The sequence below is a fragment of the Poecile atricapillus genome, chromosome W (genome assembly GCF_030490865.1).
Source record: "Poecile atricapillus isolate bPoeAtr1 chromosome W, bPoeAtr1.hap1, whole genome shotgun sequence".
Lineage (NCBI taxonomy): Eukaryota > Metazoa > Chordata > Aves > Passeriformes > Paridae > Poecile > Poecile atricapillus.
The window spans coordinates 38,597,235-38,616,285 of record NC_081288.1 but is presented as its reverse complement, the minus strand read 5'-3'; the positions used below and the strand labels follow the sequence as shown (position 1 = coordinate 38,616,285).

Here is a 19,051-nt window from a genome sequence, read left to right as displayed (position 1 = left end):
CTTTCAAGCCCTCAGTCTCCAGTGTAATTCTCAGAGTGAAGCAGAACCATGGGCTATCAGCCAAGCCAATAGATTTTTTATGAGGCAGGGAAAAGTGAGCTCCATTAGATTCCCGTTAAACAAAAGTAATGAAGAAACATTTGGGTAAAATTCTGTAGTAGCGCATCTATTTTGTCTCTGATAGTGTTCTGGGTTTGTGGTCTTTGTCTTTGTAAATAAAACAGCACAGATTACTATGGATATTTTTAACATGTAGCTAATTAAAAAAGTCAATCATAAGTTTAAAAACCAGTTACTTTTCTTTTCTCAGAGAAATATAGTACAAACAACCAAAGGCTGTAGCATTGATTGACAGTTCTCCAGGTTCATTTTATCAAAGATTATAACTTCAAGAATGTAGCCTAAGTTACAAATGTTAAAATAAGAATATATGCAATTACTAATTAATCTTTAAGAGATTGCATATTTATCTAGTCTCATGTTTATCTAGAGTTAGTCCTTGTGTATGTCTCCTTTACCAAATCCCTAAAATATTCCTGCAGATGGAGAAAGCAGGTAGACTGACCTCTATACCTATAAGTAATTAAGTATATATAAGTATACTAATAGTGTAGCTTACAAGGAGTAAACTTTTAGTAAGTTTAATAAGAATAAAATAAGTGGTTTTCAAGACACCTCGATAAATAAATATTTATAGCAATCCAAAATTATTTACAAAACTCAAAAGTCACTCATCACTATGACAGCTCTGAAGTGGAGATGCAGAAGTAGCCCACTACTATATATATGGTAATCTTCTTCTATTTGAGGGGTAATATACAGAGCAAGGTGGCAAGAAGCTCTTTTCCATCTCTTAAAATGCAGAACAAAATCCTCTTTGGACTATGTCTTTTCTTGATTATACCTCGGATCTAGTACAAGCACATTCATTCAAACAATTTCCACTATGCTTGTAAAAGCATGCAAATCTGCAACTGCAAGATTTTCCAGTGTGTGCCTGCACTGCTATAATAAAAATTACATTTCCTCAGTGAGGAAGCTCAGCTAATCCATTTGTGCATATAAATGTGGTGGGTTTGAGTTATATTTCCAAGTGCCAATGTTTGGAGACTTTGTCTATTACCACTTTTGAGAAGGGAATGAGAAAATAAACATTTCCTTATGCTTTTACTATTTGATGTTGGGAGAGAAATGGATGGAATTATATGGACTTTCTTAAAAATTAAACCGTTACTTTCTCTTGGCTGTACAAGCTGGCTTAGCATGTTGGAATTTCTGTGACCACTTGCTCCTCTTTGCCTACAAAGCCCAATGCCAGTTAGATCTGATGAAGTATAATTTGTATAAATTTAGATTGCATACAGTGTAAGACACTGATTGTTTAAAAAAGAACAACAAGGAAATGTTTATTTTTTTAAAATCTTTTGATCTGTTTCCACTTTATTGTTTTTCATACTGAGGAGTAAGACTTCCAGTTTTCAAAATTTTATTTTAAATATATATTTGCACCCATTTAAAATGTTATATTTATACTTTACATAATATATTTTACACACAGACAGACATATACGATCAATATAATATTAGTACACTAAGAAATGACATTTTATAAGACTAACTGATATTTTTTGTTTGAGGCTCAGGATTTTTCTGAAGTGTTTTGTGAAGTTAAAATTTGCTTTTCAAGATAAAGTACTTGAATTCCTGCTTTGAAGTGTCCAGTAATTAAAAACAATTGCTTCTGCACTTCTCTTTGGTACCAGACTACTTTTGGCCAATATATCAGTAAACTTAAAGCCAATAGCATTAAATCCATAATTCATTTTCAGGCAGAGATACCTGAGCTAATCTCATTGTGGGCTAAAGAAGCCTGAGGAACACTGGGTTCATTTGGCTGATTCATCTATCCAACTTAGCTCAGTCTGAGTTTAACTAATATTAAAGAGCTAGAGAAAATGTGTTTGCAGGGGAAACATACTTTTGAAAATGAAACAGATCTGGGAAAATTCCCCTGTTATAATGACAAATGTTGTCTTTTTTTCACAGGCTCATCTAGTAGCAGCTTTTGAAAAAAGCTTGGGAAATATGACAGGCCGATTGCAAAGTCTAACAATGACAGCTGAACAAAAGGTAGGTTTATCAAAGCAGATGCTTTCGTGTGGAAAACAGCCAGAAAATTGTATTAGAGTTTTGTTTAAAAAAAACTGAAAGGAAGCAGGGACATCTGTGACAGTAAGACAGATCTTTCTTTAATGGTTGCTGCAATCAAATTTTCATGAATGTCTGGAAGCATCTGGAAAAAACTGTGCAGCATCAGGTTTACAGAGATAGTGTCATAAAGTAGTTTGAAGGTAAAATATTTAACTTCCAGAATTTTATTAAAATATGTATGACTTTAGGTTTGCTCCATACCGAAAGGTCCAGTAACAAAAACTTATCATAAGCTGCTGCAGTGCTTCATTACAGACTCCCAGCACCACCAGAATATTAAAATTACAGGAAACAAAGAAATTTAAGTAGAGAAAAATAGCTCCATTGAGAAAGTTAACCAAGGTTAGGCATCCTATTCAGAAGTAAAGAGTTTGGGTTTTCACTGTGCTTTTTTGTCTAATGGGGGAAAAAAATCGTCTAAACCTGATCGAAAGAAATTTAATGTGAGTCCTTTTACCAAGCTCAGGATTAAGAGGCTGCTTAGCACCTTCCAGGATTGTAGTTCTGCTACTTTCTACCCTTACGAATTTTTTCGTATTAACAGAAAGGCCTCCTTGAGCTAAACTGTGAAAGGAACTGTTTATCTGTGAGCTGCTGGTCACCACTGGAGTCTGTAATTGTCCACAAAAATAACATTTCAGAGTCTGGTTGAGCACCAACAGATGAAATGTGGCAAGATTCATTGTGAACTGGATAGAAAATAGTTGTATTTTTGCTTTTGTTTCATCTTATGGGGGGAAAGAAAAAGAATACAATCACAATGGAATTTTCTTAAAACAAAAACTTTTAACTATTTTACAAAGTATAATTCAGCCAGAAGGTTTTCTTTCCAGGAGGGGTTAAGCTGTGACATTGAAACATATCATCAAGTTTCTTTCCCAAAAGATTTAGAACCTATTCTTTTCCTTCTCTTCTCTGTTGTTGAGGTTAAATTCCTTTAACCCTAATTATATAAGTAATAATATATATAATATAATATATATATGATTATATAAGTACAGACAGCAAGGATAGTCTTGTTGCTTATAAAAGCAATATAGAATAAATACAAAAAAAAGAAAAAAGTCTTTTTTTAAAAAAATATTTTTAAATAAAAATCAGCTGTGCATTCTAACACAGAGCTTCCTGCACTCAAGTGGAGTAATTTTACTTCAACTTGCAGGACAATTTCTATTAAACAGGGGTTTAATAATTAAATTAATATTTAACAAATTAAACCTTTCTAATTCATCCATTAAACAGTAGCCTCATATATTAAAGGATGTACTTCAAATAGTTTCATTGTTTTTTGCAATAAAGTCATTGAACTTTTCTTAATTATATATTGAATAGTTGATTGAGACCTTTTTTAGATTACTCGTAATTAAAAATGTTTTCTTCTTAAAAATAGTATGATTGCTTTATATAGAATAAATGAAATAGAATATGTTAGTTGACTTAAATATCTTTGGAGAGAATGTATGCATTTTTTTTTTATTGTCCATATGTTCTTTCAAGCAGTCCCACGATCTTTAATTTGAATGCTCTTTTCTTGTAATTTGTTCTGTTAGCTTAGACAAGCATTGTTCTTTTGCCATTATTTTAATCTCCCTTTGCTCTTCCCACAGGAATCTGAGCTTATAGAGCTAAGGGAAACCATTGAAATGCTGAAAGCCCAGAATTCTGCTGCACAAGCTGCTATTCAAGGAGCCTTGAACGGCCCTGATCATACCCACAAAGGTACGGGTTTGTCATTATTAAAATAAATGCGGAATTTCTCCCCAGGGAAGAAAAAGCTAAGTCTGCTTTTCTGTTGTTTGGGAACTCTCTCACAAGGCAAAGCACATTCTGAAGAGAATGGTAAGAATACTTGTGGGATTTCGAGAGCTGGAAACCTTGCACAAGTTTCCTGTCTGCCAAAGTTCCTGGAGCTTTATCTTCTTAGAGCTGGGTGGCCAGGAATTGATCAAGAGTTAACCATGTCCCTGCCATTGTCTAACAAAGCACACCCAAGACTCATCTGAAGTCTTAGAGTATAACATGGTTATAGCTTGGGAATCCAGTCAAAGTTGTAGCTTTGTAAATTGCTGCTCTCGTTGGTAAGAGATGGACTGAAAACAGCTCAGCTCCTTCATGAGGTGCTAAATCAGCACAGGAAAGCAGGTTTTAAATTCCAGATGTTGAATTAATTTGTCATTGCAGTTAGGTTGATATTGCATGACAAACATGTACTTCAGAAGAGCCTGCTGATAAGCAACAGCAAAGGAATTACATGAAAAAAAATAATTGTGGTATTCGTTTTTGAGAGTGTTATTGATCTTCCATTAGAGAGGTCATTATTTAGGTGTTTGCCTTAAGGTCATTTCACTGCATGACTTGAGTGTAGCAGAGCAAATTTCTAGGAAGTAGAAAATAATCTAAAAAGTAATTTCCCTTGGTATTAGAGGGCATGTTCTGCAAGAATAATTTCCAGTGATTAAGATATAGTTATCAGAGACTTTTAAGAAATTGAAACTCGGAAGCCTCACCAACCATTTTTAATATTCTCCACTTCCTGGTTATTTTGTTATATTCATTTTTAATGAACTGCTGCCTATTTCTTTCCATTAAAGTATCTTAGAAGTTCGCATCTGAACACTGATTAGGACCGCTACAAGTCGAGTGTACCCACAACTCACAGAACATGTGGCACTGATATGTCAGGTTATCCATGTGCTCAGCTATGAGGATACACGTGCATAGATTGCTGTGAAAGGTCATTGCCTTCAGGGCAAGAACAGCCTAGTTTGGAGGAGCCCCTAAGTGTTGGACTAATTCTATGCATCCCCCTCGGTCCCTATGTGGTTTCTCATAGGCTTCAATAGCTTGAATCTGAGCCACTGCAAGCGTCAATGCCATTTATGTTCATTTAGATTGCCTTTGAGGAGGCAGATGCTACATAAATATAAGAATTACCATTATATTGAACAGATTTCACAGTGACTTCTTTTCTTTAGATTTACGTATAAGGCGGCAACATTCTTCAGAAAGTGTTTCCAGTATTAATAGTGCTACAAGTCATTCAAGTATTGGCAGTGGTAATGATGCTGATTCCAAAAAAAAGAAAAAGAAAAACTGGGTAAGTACTCAGCACGTTTAAACCTATCTTTTAGCTATGTCATTTCATATTTTCTGAGTAACATAATGATCCATTTCATCCACAATGTTCCTGGGGGGCCAGATGGATATCAAGAAGTTCATGTGTATCCATACTGTGACACTACCAGCAAACTAAAAATTATTGAATACCAGTGGGGTTTTATTTGCATAAGTCAGAGTAATTAAAACAAACAAAAATGCAAGAAATAATTACAACTACACAACAACAACAACAACAATAACAACATCAATTTAAAGTAGCTGTTATGACCAAAACCGCCTCTGGGCCACATTGAAACCCTGTTTGATTTTTCTTCAGTTGGAGTTTGGTTCAAAAGCTTGACTCAATGTATTACCCAGTTATGGAGTGAGTAGAAGTCAGTTCAGAATTCTCACTTAAAAATAATATGATGTTTAAAGGAATTAAGATGTTTCTCAACTGGAACATACAAATACCACATACTGCTAAAGATTTATTTAAATTCTTTTAGTAAAGAATCAGAAAGTATGTTTTTATTGTTTTAAAGATATTATCTGCATAAACATTTGTTTTAAAATACTGATGAGCCTTCATTCCCTTGATTTGTAATTCCACACTCTTTCATGTTTCTGCAAGGTGAACTCTAGAGGAAGTGAGGTGAATATAAACCATGGAAAAGTTGGCATGCATCTATAAAAAATCCTATCTTGGCATGATTGCTATTTATTTTGGCAGTAGGCTTTTATACCTTCTAAAACCAGATTATCCTGTATGTCTTCTCAGTTTGTCTTTATTCATTTTAATCTCAAAGTTTAGCCCATAGAAAGGGGGAGTGTAGCCAAAATCCATTTCTTTCTCATCAGACATCATGAGCTGGAAAGAACTTAAATATGGTTTCTCATTAAGATCCGTGGTCACACTCCCCATTCTCCAATTATACCATGAGAATAATGTGTTTGAGGTCCTCATTTTCTCATAGAGGAACCAGCTGGTCATTGTGTTCTGTATAGTTTTGATCAGAACAACTTTCTGAAAATACAAATAAACCCTGTATTTTTCTTAAGATGAGCAAGTTCTGTATTTAGATAAAGGTATGAACAAATGAGCTAGTTAATTTTAACTGCAGACAAAACTGTTGTCATCTTGGCTTCTGAAATAAATGGCTCTTTGGCTATTCTGTCCCTTTTCAATACTGAATACAAGCTTCTAGAGGGAAGAGGCAATGCTTGTACATTCAGAGATCTTACCCCTCTAAAGGAAACTGCAACAAGCAGGATATACCTTTCAGCTAACATTCTTCTCAGTAGTATGGCAAGGCAAACCTCATATCCCAGCTTAGATCCTCTTGATTGTGATCCAAATCATAGCATTTGCATAGTTCGACCATTCAAAGTTTTAATGGGGAAAATAAAATTGGCAAAATCTGTAAATTGGACTTGTCTTTTGATTTCAGCACTTAGTTCCGCCTGTACCTAGATGCAAAGTGGTTATTTAAAGCCACCCCTTGAAGGGAATGCCATGGGAATGGGATTCCACTGGGGCTTAATGGCTTTAAATGAGCACCCCTCCCCAACAGCTGTACCTCTAGGTCCTGCACTTTTTCCATAGCACTACTTCTGCACTGCGCTGGATTAATAAAGTCAAAACAAAGCACTGTATCATGTTTTTAGAGATACTGTGTTGCATATGTTAATACCTTGCTTCTGCATACTGACCTCAGGCAGTGGCTAGGATGGCATCTGCAAACTAACTCTTCAAAACATGAACTGCACATAAAGTTCAGTGATGACAAAAATAATCTTGCTCTGTATTTGTTTTCCAGCTAAGAAGCTCTTTCAAACAGGCTTTTGGAAAGAAAAAGTCCACCAAACCTCCTTCCTCACATTCAGACATAGAAGAGTTGACAGATTCGTCTCTTCCTTCCTCACCTAAATTGCCCCACAGCTCTGGAGAGTGTGCGGCAACATCGATGAAACCGTCACAGTCAGCATCTGCGTAAGTGTCTCTTTTGGCAAACGGGAAGGGCTAGGGAACAGACCTCCTCCAGCGTGGCCATTTGCAGTTCAGAAGCCATTGTCAACAGCTGGGATCTTTTAATCTTGAGCTCCATCCATTTGCAAGATTTCTCCTGAGCTTCACCATTTACACACTGGTTCTGCAGCAGCTCTTTTTTCAGTCATAATCTTTCCTCCTTTCACAAAATCACCTAACTATACAAACTTCCAAAAGCTTACATTGTGCTCTCCCTGCACCATTAGCAGCTCTATCATATCCACTTAGTAAAGGCCAAATGCTAAAGTTTCCTTGTTTCCTTCTTTCATGACATTCTAAAAATGTAATTTTTTTTCCAGGTGGCTATGATTTTTTTACAGTATACTCATTCCTCCTGCTATTACTTTATCTACTTTGTAGCTACTGATGTATATAATTTTTGATCTATATTCCCTCTTTTATCAGCTTGGATTTTTTGTGGGATTTTACTTTTATATCTTATTCAAATCAACACGCTTAAGGTTTCAGGTCTGAGAACAAATCATCAATCAACAGCTGTCCCACGTTTTCAGTATTTTTTGAATATCTGATATGTTCTTATTGAGTTCCCAGCACTTAGTCATATTCCTCTGGGGTTTTTTTTGTTTTTTTTTTTTAATTCTGCTAAACTCATAACTCTTTCTAATATAAGGAAATCAACCTCTTTGAACAAAAAAATGCCTATTACTGATGCTAACCTTATTTTCCTTCTCCTAATTGAGTATAATCACATCACAATTACTCTTTCATAAGGCACTCAAGAAATTCTAGTCTCATGACTGTTTTATTAGAAAATAAATGGAATATGCATGGAAATAAAATTTCATTTCTTAGTTGCTTAGAATAGGTAGGTATGGACATATGGACATATTTTATCACAGAAAGCTGTACCATAATATTTGGGAAAAAATCCTAGTGTATGTCTTCAATAATTTTTAATCACACTGAAAATATTTGTGCATGTTTTGAATGATATTCATTATTTTTCTTCCTCTATTTGACATATATTTTATTTTCAATGAACTTCTGCATCTTCCCTTTGCTTACGATTTCTTCATGTATTTTCTTGACCAAGTCTCATGTTCTCAATCATTACCTTTACTTTCTTCCAATTGCATCTGTCTAATACATGTATGTGCAGGTCCTCTCTAGTCTGGGCATCAAAGAAAAGGCAAAACGGTCGTGTGGTCTACAGGCATAGATCCCGGTAAAACTCAGTGTGGGGCATGGACTTGTATACCCAACTGCTGACCTGAAGAGTGCTGCATCTTCTTTCCCAAAATGCATTTGCATGCATTCTGGCAATTAAATGCTGACCTTTGTTTCTATATATTTTTTTAATATAATATTAGCAGTAATAATCACAATAATAATACTTATTTTCGTAAAATACTTTTAATATTGAAATTTCTCTGCAAATATTAACTATTTATAGTCACAGTAATAAAGAACAAATAACATTTACTGAATTGACTGGAAATATTATTTTGAGTAACTATGTAGCCAAAATTCAGTGTTTTATTTTCTACTGGTGATTCTGATGATAATGTAAAGAGGCAAAACAGTCTGACATGAGAGCTGGACAGCTGTGGGTCCCTGAGCCAGTCATTTTTCAATCTTTTCTTACAATATAATGGTTTCTTTGATTAAAATAAATTCTCATGAAAAATAACCACGTGGTAATCCAGTCTTGAAGTGAAAAAGAAACCAAACCAACCCACATGATTTCATATATCATACATTACAAAATGACAGGCTGTAAGCAAGATATCAGCCATCACAAATCAAAATCAGATTACAGATCAAAATCTTCTAGACCATAAATTCAAGGACTGTCCTCTTGTGTAATATTCCAATTAGAGAAAAATATTGATGCCTAAAAAATGATAAATATCAGCAGTACAGTTTAATCAGCACCCTTCAGTTCTGACTATTGTTACGTAAAGAAATCAAAAACTTTGCACCAAAGAAACTGTGAGTATAAAATGCAGTTGAAACCAATGTATAATAGACACTCAAAAAAAGATACCTGAAAAGTAGTTAAGAATTTGTTTTTCACCATAGTGAACTAAACTAAAAAGCTATAAAGCAATCTGATCACTTCTTCTGGAGACAGCTTTTTTTTTTCTTTTTTAATTTGCAGCTTGACTGTTTTCATGTTTCTTTGATAAGTTTCTTTCTTCACTCATAGGTTTCACCAGCAGCAAGCATTTTTCTGTTCTTTGATATTTAATAATGACACTGCTTTGGGGAGAGAACCTACCTTTAATCTCCTGCCTGTTTCCTGCTCCTCTTTAGGATCTGTGAGTGTACAGAGGCAGAGGCTGAAATTATTCTTCAGCTAAAGAGCGAGCTGAGGGAGAAGGAGCTAAAATTAACAGATATTCGTCTGGAAGCCCTCAGCTCTGCACACCATCTGGATCAGATCCGGGAAGCCATGAACCGCATGCAGGTCAGTGCTGTAGCTTCTGTGATGGCAGAGATGCACACCAAAGGTATGACTGGTGTATTTCCTTTCCCAGTACTTGGTTTCAGGCAGCAAAAACCTGTCAGTGCAAAGCAAATTGCTGGATTGACAGCACTTCTGAAGGATTCATATGATAAGTGTTCACCTTACAATAAAGACATTCTTAGCATATATATTAATAGCTAAAATATGTTTAAGAGATATGATAGAAAACATAATCCCTGTCCACAGGATATTTATTATCTCAAGCCTATGACTGGAATAAGCAACATGACAGAGAAGCAGATCAAAAAGTGATTACTACATCATTTTAAATCCTTGAGCCATGGAGGGGGCCAGGGTGTTATGTGCTTACTCTTTCATCATTTCTGATTCCTGACTGGGTCATGGCTTTCCAAGGAAAAGAATATAAAATTGAACTAATTACTGTATCCAGCATCATATAATTTTGCTACATTATTTTGTTACACTGCTCCAATTCTTCTGTGAACACATTTTTCATTAGAAGATTTTCCCTTTCATGAGGCTGAAAGGATGCAAAAAAGAATGGCACAGAGCTTTATGGGACTCGACTCTGTTGCTTACATGCAAATGCCCAGTACCATGGGGGGTGCCCAAAAGTATCTAAAATACCCACACAGTACGACATAGGTTCTTCAGTGGAACTGGGCCCTTCTGAAATGGCAGCTAAGATACCTACATCATCCCTGAAGGCACTAGAAACCTGTATTTGGGGAACTGAATCAAGGCCATGGGTTGGAGATTCAGGTTGAGTCAGGACTAGACTTTCATTTGAAAGTCTAGGAATGAGCTGCATGATAAACTTCCGTTGTAGTCAATTGAGTTTTAGTCCTCTAGCAGTAAGGGCTAACGAACTATCCTAAATTTGCCCCAGGTACAGAAGGTGACATGAAGTTCTTTGAGCATAGGCGCTTCTTACCATTTGAACCAGCCTCAGGTATTTGCATCTGCACAGAACATGTAGGTTTAGCATCCTTCCATGGAAGACCATGTTTGTCATGCCACTGGAAAGCCACATCTGCACAGCTGAATCCAGCCCAGTGCCTTCCCAGCTGAATTGCTCTGTGTTGGGTGCTTAGGTCAGATGCACCTTTAGACACATTTTTGTAGATGCACCTGATTTCATAACTACAGAAATGCTGTGCTTGATGTCTTCTCTAGACCTCTTTGTTTACACAGTGTCTGTATCAGTCTCAGCCAGATCTTTAAACATCTGTGGTACCTGCCATCTTCCCAGGCGCTCACACCACTAGGTGCCAACATTACTGTTACTGGGATATTTGGCTGAACTTCAGTGAGAGGGAAAATTTACCAAGAACTGGTCCATAAATGTGGTTTCATTTGTCCAGGCATTTATCTCAAGACACTGAAAGGTTTTAAGGAACTATGAGGAATAGAATACAGTTAATTGCAGTGGTGGAGAAAAGCATGTGAAGGCTTGTCATCTGATTACAGTCTCATACTGGGAGATGAGTGTCTGAGCCAGGTGAACTCCCCAGAGGGAGGAGTCTGCCATAGGCACAGTTCTCCAAGGTCTGAACTTCCTCAAATCTGGGCAGAGGCAGCTAGTTGAGGTGCTGTTACTGATAATCACTGTCTCTGAAGTTCGCCCACAAGAACAGGCAGCCACCTTGCAGTTGCCAACCTGTGATATTTTAGATGATTGATGAGGGTTGGTAAGGGGAAAAAATAGGACCAGTGGAAGTGATACATGAATACTTTTAGATTCAAAGCACCATGAAAACCTAAAGCTCAGGTGAATTGAAGACTGCTAAGAGCTGTGTAATTAATCAGCATAAATTGCAGAGTGGCTCCTGATTTGAACCCCAGACTAACTACATCTGTTACCTTCTTTTATTATTATTATTCTGGTTTGTCCCTTCCCTTTCACTATCTCTTCACCTGTGTGTATGTGATCTAATCTTTTTGTAGCTGTAGCAGGGTTTTTTATGATGCTGTCTAACCCTTAAATTTATACTTGTATAATATAGCTGTGCAGCCTCCATAAAAAACTGGGACATTTAGCAGGGTGATAGTGAATGTAGAGTTAAATTTGATGTGCAGAACCATCTGCAAGAATAAGCAGTTGCTTTGTAATGCACTTTGTGAAGCGACTGGAAGCTAGATTTAGCTGGTACCAGGCTGTTCCCAGTCTAAGCTTTCATTTTATAATTTTACATTCAGTAATCACTTGGCACCACAAAGGATTTAGCTAAAAAAATTCCAGTTGTTCTGATTCATCTGTCACTGTCTGTTTTCATCAGAGAGACTTTGCTCACCACTATGTGAACAACCCTGTATTTGAATGATCAAAAAGTCTTATTGGAAGCAAGAAGGGTTATGACACTGTTAAACTATCAATTTCTAATTTTTCATTTTTTATTAATTTCTCTGTGAAGTTACTACTTAAATTTTATATTCAATGGCAGTAATAATTTTCTGTTACTTTAGAAACATTGACATAGCTAATAACTGACTGTTATTGACATATCTTTACTGACTGTTACCTGAGGTAGTTAACAATACAAAGTAGCTGAAAAAAATGGGGAAAGCTGGGAAAATTCTAATCACACACACATTATGGTCAACTGTACAATAAGCACAAAAGCTTGAAGCTTATATTGTTTAGAATCTGTCTTGAGGCAAAAGGTAAAACAAGGTTTTGGGGGGTTTTCCCTCCACCTAAGAAGTAAAGGCAATCCAGTTTTCACTGTGTTACATCTTTGCTGTGAAAGTGGTAAACCAGTTAACCAGGTCAGGGGAACAGCATCACCAGACTAGCCACCAACACTGGTTTCCCAAAAGAATAATCTCCTGTGCTTTTGTGTTGATTTCTTCTGTATATAGAATGAAATTGAGATACTGAAAGCTGAGAATGATCGCTTAAAGGCAGAGACTGGAAATACTGGAAAGCCTGCCCGGCCATCATCAGAGTCGTCAAGCAGCACATCATCTTCCTCATCACGGCAGTCACTAGGACTTTCTCTGAACAATTTAAACATCACAGAATCTGTTACATCAGGTAAACATACTTTGGGCACATGCGTGCCTGAGCAGTTAATAAGACTTTTTCAGCCCCTTAATGGGCCACTCAGGAGAAGCATGACTGGAAATTAAAACACCTCCTGTCATTCAGGTTAATATCAGAAATACATTCAGTAACGGTGATAAGGAAGAATGCTGGTGGTCATGTCTGAAATGTGGCTCTTAGAAGCCCCTGAACAGCAGTAAGAGACTGTTCATTTTGTTTGTTTTGTTCCTAGCTATGACACTCCCTGCCTATGTGTAGTTCACAATACTCTTTGGTCACCCAATTTACAATTTCTTTGAAAAGAAATATCTGTTAAGTATCTATAACAACTGTATTGAAATATTCTCTTGCCCATATGGGATAAATATGAGTATAGTATGTGGAACTTTCTTCTTTTGGTTTGCAGATCTTTGATCATTTGGTTAGCTCCCTTAACTTGACTTCATATTTGCAGCTAAGACAGAAGGTGGTCTCAGTTAGATTTATCCCTTACATTTTTTTAATTTGGTACAGCTAGCTAGCCTATGTCAGACCAAATCACCATTTATCACAGGAGCCAAACCCCTCCTGGCCTATTAGGCACTCTCATTGTCTTCTGTGAATGAAGGAAAGCAAGCAGAACTTTGGTCCACATCATGAACATTAATATCTGATCATTTTCCATGCCACGGTGCTCATGATAAAAAGCCTTCTACATTTGTTTTTATAATGTAGCCAAGAAACAGAAGTGCTGTCTCTAACATTAGAACCGGGAGTAAAGCAGGAGCAAAGCGGCACTCATTAGCATAGACGCCACAGAAATTATAATGCAGTCTCTGGAAACAATAAAAATATGGCTAATAATTGTGGAAGGAGTCTAGGCAAGATTACAGCTGGGAATATGCCAAAGTGACTGTAATTTGGATTGGCAGTTAGTCATATTATCTTGCCAGTCATTGATTACATGGATATTTGAAGATTTTTTCTGGTTAATGACAGATTTTGTATGAACATTGGTATATTTTTTATTTACATTCCAACTCTTTGAAAGGTTTAACTTTTAGCATGGAGGACCCTGAACTAGGCCTCAACATGTAATGAGGTGTTGCAAAAGCAGGGAGAAAAAAAACTTAACTGCTTACAGACCCTCACATATTAAAAACAAACAAATCACCAAAAAAAGTAACAGAATTTTTTGTAATATGGTGGTTATAGAATATCTCTCATGAATAGCAGCCATTAGCACTTTGTTGCTTGGCACTAACTGTCTAGATACAGGAATAAACATGTAGGAAGAAAGCTCTGAGGAAAAGGCAGGGGAGCTAGATGAGAATACAATGGGTAAAGAGAAATGGAGAAAAGAAAAGAGAAGGTAAAAGATAAGAAAAAATAATTGAAATGAAGAAAATTAAGAGAAAGTGTTCAGCAAAAGAATAGAAAAAAATAAAAGCTGAAAGAAAGAAAGAGGAAGAGGAAAACAGGGGAAAGGAAGGAGAACAGGATGACTGGGAGGAGTGGTTGGATTTGATGATCCTAAGGGTATTTTCCAGCTTAAATGATTCCATTATTTCATAAACTTTATATAATTTTCTGTGTTACTGTTCTAAATGTTTTTCTCACATGCAAAGTAATTACTTTTCATTATAAGGAATTAAAGATATAAGGGTGCCTAATGAGGAGTGGAGAATTTCATTTGATTATGTATCTAGAATTTTTGATCATTGTGATGATCATTTTGTTACCGTGCCAGAGAACTTGGAAGGGTGACAGCTTTCTACCAAGTCTTGTGGGATTTCTGAGACAGCTGGAGTACTGCTGAACAAAAGTCTCTGAGATATGGGAGGGTTAATCATGATGAGGTTTAAGCTCAGAGAATTGAGTGTTTTGGCTCTTCATATTATAAAAACGCCATTTTCCGGGAGCAGTGTCTTCAGCTGACCGTGGTCATCTGGGAATGACGAAAGCTGTCACTTCCTGAGGGTACGATGATAGCCTCCAGGTCAGTGTGAGTGGCAGCCTGGGAGGGGCTTGGTGGTTCCAGACACCCCTATTTCAGTCAGTCACCTGAGCAAAGGGAGCAAACAAGGACCAGCACAAGACTGGCCCAGAGTGCCAGAGCTCTGACAAGAATTGAACTGAAGTAATCATAGCATGCCTAAAAAGCAGACCTGGTAGGGAGTAATTAAAGCAATTAGTACCACCATGAAATTAGAGGCCCTTGGGCATCTCAGCCCCTTGTATCAGTGATGGAGAGAGCTCTTAGAAAGTAGAGTTTGTTCTTTTGCTAGGGAGTGGTTCCTCATTCCTAAAGACTTATAGAAGAATGAATTTAAAGGGCTACATAAGGGTCATTTAGAGATTGAAAAATTTCACAGGGGGATCATAACATAATTTGCCCTCAAACAAATGATGACATTATCAAAGCTCTTAGTTTTGCTCAAAGGTTTGTCAAATATGCCAAAGTGCAAGACAAGTGAAGTGAAACATTCAGTGGTGACACAGAAAATCTTCCTGCCTGGAAAAAGCAAACATAGATCTATTAAAACTCAAAAAAAAACAAAAAAAATGCTTTTTTGTTTAATGAATTAAAAGAACAACAAACAAAAAGACAAAACAACAAAAAAACCACCCCAACAGCAGAATCTGCATTCTAGATCTGGATGTAGGTTAGCAAACTTTCAACATGAAAACTTATTTTTAATACTTTAATTGAAATTATACTCATAAGCCTTCTTTGGTTTTCCTTTGAGCAAGTGACTGAATCTTACTGGGACCTCATTTAATTTGGATGAAATCTGACCTTGTGCAGACTATGTCATGAAGTTAATGTTTTTCACACTAAGAACAAACAGGACTTAGGTTAGTGGATTACTGTGCTAGCCTTTGAAGAAAATGCAAATCCATAATCTCATCTAATTTTATAGTTAGTTTAAATGTCTAACAGTGAAATCTCTGAGAGAGCTTCTAGAAGAAAGCAGCATTTTTATCATTTGCAATAAAGCTGTAGGCCCAGCCTTTAACAGAAGTGTTTCTGCTTTCTCATTTTTGGAGTTAATGAAGTGGTATAAACAGAGGTGCAGAGCAGATCAAAATCACTCTTTACTTCCAAGAAAAATGAAGCCTTTTCTTAGAGGAATGGCTGAAAATAAGAGTCCCATATTCTGGAGGAGTCCAAAGCGGTTTTCTAGTGGGGGTGAAAAGGACTCTTTACATGCCATATGTACAGAAGGTAAAGGAATCATCTGGAAAGTGAAATTAAATTCTACTTTACTTAACAGCAAAAATATCAATGCAAGGATTTCTTGTTTTCTCTTCTTTAAACATTCTAAAGGGCATAAATGAGTGCTTAAAGACATACATTTAATTTATTTTTTAAACAACATTACTTTGTGAACATACTGTAATTTTGAAAAAGTTCCAAGAGGGAAAGCAAAGATAACACTATAATGCAAGATTTTATTTATTTGTGGATTCTCTATTCATTTCTACATTATTGAAACTCCTAATAGTCCTGAAAAAAATTGACAACTTGTAACTTTTTTTTCACCTCCAACAGAAATGGTGAATTCAAAATAAGTACAGATTATAACAATTACAAGTTGCTGTTATGGCAGCCTTTCTTTTTAACAAAAAAAAATAATTTGAACAAATATTGAACTGATGATGTAAGCATAATTGATGTAATTTTTCAGACTGATCACTTCTTTTCTTTTAATGTAGATATTTTGTTGGATGATGTCACTGATGGAGCACTCCACAAAGAAGGCCATAGTGTCAAAATTTTAGTCACTATAAACAAAGGCTATAGTCGAGCCAAGGTAAGCGTATTACCCAGAGCAGAATTATAGCTCAAGCAAATGCTGGAATATAGTAGCTTAATTTTTGTTTTCAGTATTTTAAGCCAGGACCTGAAAGGAAATATCCCATAGAGAGCAAATCTCTTCTCTGTCATCCATGCTCAATACTGTTAGGCACACTCCATAGACTAATGTCATATAACCTTTTCTGCCTTTGTGGTGGCTTAGATACTACCAATTCTTAGTTTAATTAGTAGTAGGATGTCCTGGGGCTTTCCATCTCTGTTTAAAAGTCATTATAAATTAGATTTAGGCCTTGGTCTCCTTAGGGTGCAATTATGAATTTGCTGCTGAGAAATTGTATTGTCATGTGTTCATGTTCTGTTTTATAAAAAATTATAAATACAGTGCAACCTTTAGTTTTAGTCATCTCTTTAAAAATTGCTGCAAAGAACAGAACAAGATTATGTATTCCCTTCTTTATAAAGGTGTATCAAAGTAATAAAATCTATACCTATTTCTGGCACAGAGATTACTACCAAAGTTGTAACCTCTCATTCTAAATAATATACTTATTCTTCATTAGGAAAACTATGAATCTTCATAGAAAACTAACTAGCACCATTTTTAGTCCAGTTTCCAAAAATGTCTTTGCAGGATCAAAAGCCACATGCATACCTGATAGGATCAATTGGAGTCAGTGGAAAAACAAAATGGGATGTTTTAGATGGTGTAGTCAGACGTCTCTTTAAGGTAAGACACTGAAAAATTTGCTTCAGTATTATTACAATTTTCTTTTTTATTTTAGAAAATTTCTGTATTCTTTGAGTTGTCTTGCCAAATTTTTGTTTTGGTTTGAGGCTTTTTTGATATATAGCTAGAACCACTATTAAGCTTTATTCCTGATGGCACAGTTCTTTTTTTTTTTTTTTTATGACTGTATGCAGTTTTCCAAATAGATTTCATTCAGTAAATATTTTTATGGCTTATGTTTTCGTATAATTTCAGGAGTATATTTTTCGAGTGGATCCAACTACTAGCCTGGGTTTAAGCTCTGACTGCATTGCTAGCTATTGTATAGGGGATGTAACTAGAGCCCATAGCCTAGAAGTGCCTGAACTGCTGCCTTGTGGATATCTGGTTGGAGATAATAACGTCATCACTGTGAACCTGAAAGGTAAAATCTGAAGAATACTTCTGCAGATACTGGAGAGTTCTACACTGCAGTTCCCTATCCTTTTGTGTTTATTATTCTTACACCTGACCTTTCTGTATTGTCTCTAGTTTGAGGACACATCACATAAACTGTCTTTAAGACATTGCATAATATCTCTCACAGCCTTTTGAGGGAAATCTAAGAATATCTGTCCTCACCTGCCTGACTGTGAAATCACAACAAAGTACAGATTTATAAACAGTGGCCAAAAAACCCAACCTCAAAACAGAGATTACAATGAGAAAATTTTATGCTTTATTCAGTTCCAGTTCCACAGGAAAAATTCTATACATTTCAAAATGTAGGAGTTTGCTATTGGAGGGGAGAGGGTCCTTCAGGAGGACCTTACATACATTGATGTGACAGCCAGCAACCCTTGTGGCTGTCACTTTGACCTTTTTTTGTCATTGTTGCCAGTAATATTTGAAACGTATCTTTGCCTCACTGAGCCTTTTTTTCTCATTTACTTTGATTGCATCTCTCCCACTCATCTCAACTCACTACTGCTGTTTAATTTTTTGTGGAAGGATACCAGTATTTCTGCAGTAAAGGAGTTTTTAAAGGGAATTTGATGTAGAGGATTTGATTTAAGAGGTATCTTACCTTGCTTCGGTCATAGCACTGTTGCCATCAGGTGCTGGGCCAAATAACTACCTTAGCAAGGATAAGACAGGCCATTTTTCTTTTCTTTTATCTCCAGGAGTAGAAGAAAACAGTTTGGACAGTTTTGTGTTTGACACGTTAATTCCTAAGCCAATTACCCAACGGTACTTTAATTTACTGATGGAGCATCGCAGAATTATTCTGTCGGGACCCAGTGGCACGGGAAAGACCTATTTAGCTAACAGGCTGGCTGAATATATTATAAGTAAATCTGGCAGAAAAAAAACCGAGGATGCAATTGCAACTTTTAACATAGATCACAAGTCAAGTAAGGTAAGTTACAGCTGAAAACATAAACTATTGCCCAATTTGTAGTGATGATGCAGAACAGATTCCATTAATTGGTGTACTCTTTTGCTGCTCAGTTAGCATTTCTTCCCACAAGAATGCAGGCTCCAATCCCAGTGATGTACAGGGACCAGATATTTCTGTTCTAAACAAACCACTGAAGCACTGTCAAGGAAGTCTCAATTTTCCCCCTCCTGAGGAAACCCATTTTAATCATACATGCAGTCCAACCCCTATGTAAATTAAATTT

At 36.2% G+C, this 19,051-nt stretch overlaps 1 protein-coding gene across 2 annotated transcripts in view; it reads left to right on the top strand.

Annotated features, from left to right (window-relative positions):
• LOC131592328 (neuron navigator 3) overlaps positions 1–19,051 on the top strand; it is a 248,044-nt gene that overhangs the window by 217,312 nt on the left and 11,681 nt on the right. The window contains exons 23-34 of one of the 2 annotated variants that reach the window (XM_058863751.1): positions 2,047–2,130; positions 3,819–3,930; positions 5,187–5,308; positions 5,945–5,965; positions 7,131–7,303; positions 8,481–8,546; positions 9,638–9,791; positions 12,675–12,849; positions 16,558–16,655; positions 17,292–17,387; positions 17,643–17,811; positions 18,551–18,786. In XM_058863751.1, the coding sequence (XP_058719734.1) occupies positions 2,047–2,130; positions 3,819–3,930; positions 5,187–5,308; positions 5,945–5,965; positions 7,131–7,303; positions 8,481–8,546; positions 9,638–9,791; positions 12,675–12,849; positions 16,558–16,655; positions 17,292–17,387; positions 17,643–17,811; positions 18,551–18,786 (1,506 nt within the window). The remainder of the gene's footprint in view (positions 1–2,046; positions 2,131–3,818; positions 3,931–5,186; positions 5,309–5,944; positions 5,966–7,130; positions 7,304–8,480; positions 8,547–9,637; positions 9,792–12,674; positions 12,850–16,557; positions 16,656–17,291; positions 17,388–17,642; positions 17,812–18,550; positions 18,787–19,051) is intronic. The other variant, XM_058863752.1, reaches the window with a different exon arrangement.